Below are 2,500 nucleotides of genomic sequence, written 5' to 3' on the forward strand. Positions count from 1 at the left end.
AATGACTAGCGTCCAGACCACCACTCAAGGTCTAGTGGAGGGGGAGAAAATACTAGCGACTAACGGTGTGATTCGAACCAGTGCGCTCTCGCTCAAGTCGTAAAGCGGACGCATTACGTCTTGTCCATCACTGCACATCTTTCTGATGTCGTCTTGTCCATCACTGCACATCTTTCTGATGTCGTCTTGTCCATCACTGCACTCGTCTTGTCCATCACTCACATCTTTCTGATGTCGTCTTGTCCATCACTGCACTCGTCTTGTCCATCATTCCACACCTTTCTGATGTCCGTGTCACGTTGTGTCCGTCACCCTGTGTCTTCTGTCCCTTCTTCGCCCGACCACACCCATTTACACGTCATCACCACCATCGACCTCAATAGCTCAGTGATCACCACCACTCAGGATTTCCTCCCTCTCCCCTTCCCCCCCACCCTGCTCCCCCCGCAAACCCCTCCCCCTCCTCTCCGCCTCTCCCTTACCCTCCCGTCTCCTCCGGCTCCACCCCCCTCCCCCTTCTCCAGAACATGGGCCGTGGCGGCATCGGTGGCGGCGACATGAGAGTCCTGTGTGGCTGTGGCAGCGGTCCGCTCTGACCTACAGTTCTCTCCCGTCGCACGGTCAACATCGCCGTAATTACTGCCCTTAGTTGCGGCGTTTCCCTTTTCGGCCGGCGAGGCGCCACCGTCTCTGTTTCCGCCCCTGGCTGAAGTCGTTGAAGCAGACTTGGTAGCAGTGCTGGGGGAGGTGGCGTTGTTGGTCTTGGTGGTGGTGGTGGAGGCAGCGACGTAGGATCGCCCGTGGCCAGCCTGGGGGAGGGGGAGGGGGAGGAGGAGGAGCAGGGGCCAGTAACGGCCCAACACGTCACCAAGGTTGTGCGTCAGCTGGCGACGGTAGCGTAGGTCACCGCGGGTGGCTTCGTGAGTCGTCTGGCCTGTGGGGAAAAACAAAAACAAAACAAACTGAACAGAAAAGACAAGAAATAAATATGGAGAAGGAAGGAAGGAAAGACGTAAAAAACAAAAACAAAAAATCCAATGAAAAAAAGTAAAATAAGATGTAAAAAAAGGTGGGGAGGGGGAGCGGATGATGATGGAAAGAAAAACGAAGGAAGGAAGACAAAAAACAAACAACTGCACACACACACACACACACACACACACACACACACACACACACACACACACACAAACTTAGAGAGAGAGAGACAGACAGACAGACAGACAGACAGAGAGTGAGAGTGAGAGAGAGAGAGACAGAGAGAGAGAGAGAGAGAGAGAGAGAAACAGAGAGAGAGAGAGAGAGAGAGAGAGAGAGAGAGAGAGAGAGAGAGAGAACAAGATGATCATGCCATAAACGGATTTTCCCACTCAGTATAAATAAAACACATGGAAGAAAAGTCATTGTGAAGAGACTCTGTAGATTCCCCGGTCAAGTCAAACATCCTGAAGGATTTGTCGGCATGCCTCAGGGAATTTTCAGTTCCATTAATGATGAATATCTTTAAACATGTTTCCCGTATTACTCTGCTATGTCGAACCTTCTTCCGATACTGAGAGACAGTTTCCGGAAAGCATGGCGCCAACGTCTGGACATCGGGCCGGAAGACGAAAAAGACAGCAGAGCCGCACAGGTCACAATCTTCAGACTGCGAACGGGGCACTGTCAGCTCCTCTCCCATCTCTACCGTCTGAAGATATCAAATACTGACCAGTGCCTTTGTGACACAGGCCCACAGACCCCCTCCCATATCCTGCAGTCCTGCCCCACCTTCGATGCTCTGAGACGCCAGGCATGGCCCAGCCCGGTGGAGCTCCAGGAGAAACTGTGGGGACCGGTGGGATCCCTGCGACGGACCGCGGACTTCGCTGTCCTGATCGGACTGAAAATCTAGCGTGGTCAGGGAACGCGGAAGAATAATAAGAAGAACCTTCTTGCATTTGAAATCAAGTTTCGTCAAAGTGCAAGAATTAAAGAGAGAGAGAGAGAGAGAGAGAGAGAGAGAGAGAGAGAGAGAGAGAGAGGACAAATAAGATCTAACTAAATAAAAATTCAATGAATACGGACGTGTAACACCGTAACTGTGTTCACCACCACCACCATCACCATCATCATCGTCGTTGTCGTCGTCGCTATTAGTTGCCATTAGTTGTGAGACCGACGTTAAGCTGTACAGACGAGAGGCTTGATAACAGAACTCGTTCTAAAATCATGACAAAGACACCCCAGAGTGGAGAAGAGAAAAAAAGCAACACATCAGTTAACATCATCAGTATACCCGAAAAAGAGAGAGAAAAAATGCGATACGTAAATGCTAAACTTGCATCCTCCTCTTCCCATCAACAGAGATTTTCTGCCTGCATTTCCTTTTCCGTTTGTCTGTCTTTGTAGATCTGTCTGTATATCGGTCTGTATCCCTACCCCTCTATTTTACCCCCTCCACCCCCCCCCCCCCCTCTCTTTCCCTCTGAGGGCAGGTTCGTAAAGAACAACGTGGTGA

The 2,500-nt window shown here is 50.8% G+C and overlaps 1 protein-coding gene across 3 annotated transcripts in view; it reads right to left on the reverse strand.

The window, feature by feature from the left end:
* Positions 1–2,500, reverse strand: part of LOC143295971 (uncharacterized) — a 19,863-nt gene that overhangs the window by 2,368 nt on the left and 14,995 nt on the right. For 2 of the 3 annotated variants that reach the window (XM_076607678.1, XM_076607679.1), the window contains exon 4: positions 1–934. This exon is cut by the window's left edge and continues 2,368 nt beyond it. In XM_076607678.1, the coding sequence (XP_076463793.1) occupies positions 402–934 (533 nt within the window). In that variant the 3' untranslated portion in view covers positions 1–401. The remainder of the gene's footprint in view (positions 935–2,500) is intronic. The other variant, XR_013057097.1, reaches the window with a different exon arrangement.

Source organism: Babylonia areolata, chromosome 21 (genome assembly GCF_041734735.1).
Source record: "Babylonia areolata isolate BAREFJ2019XMU chromosome 21, ASM4173473v1, whole genome shotgun sequence".
NCBI classification, from domain to species: domain Eukaryota; kingdom Metazoa; phylum Mollusca; class Gastropoda; order Neogastropoda; family Buccinidae; genus Babylonia; species Babylonia areolata.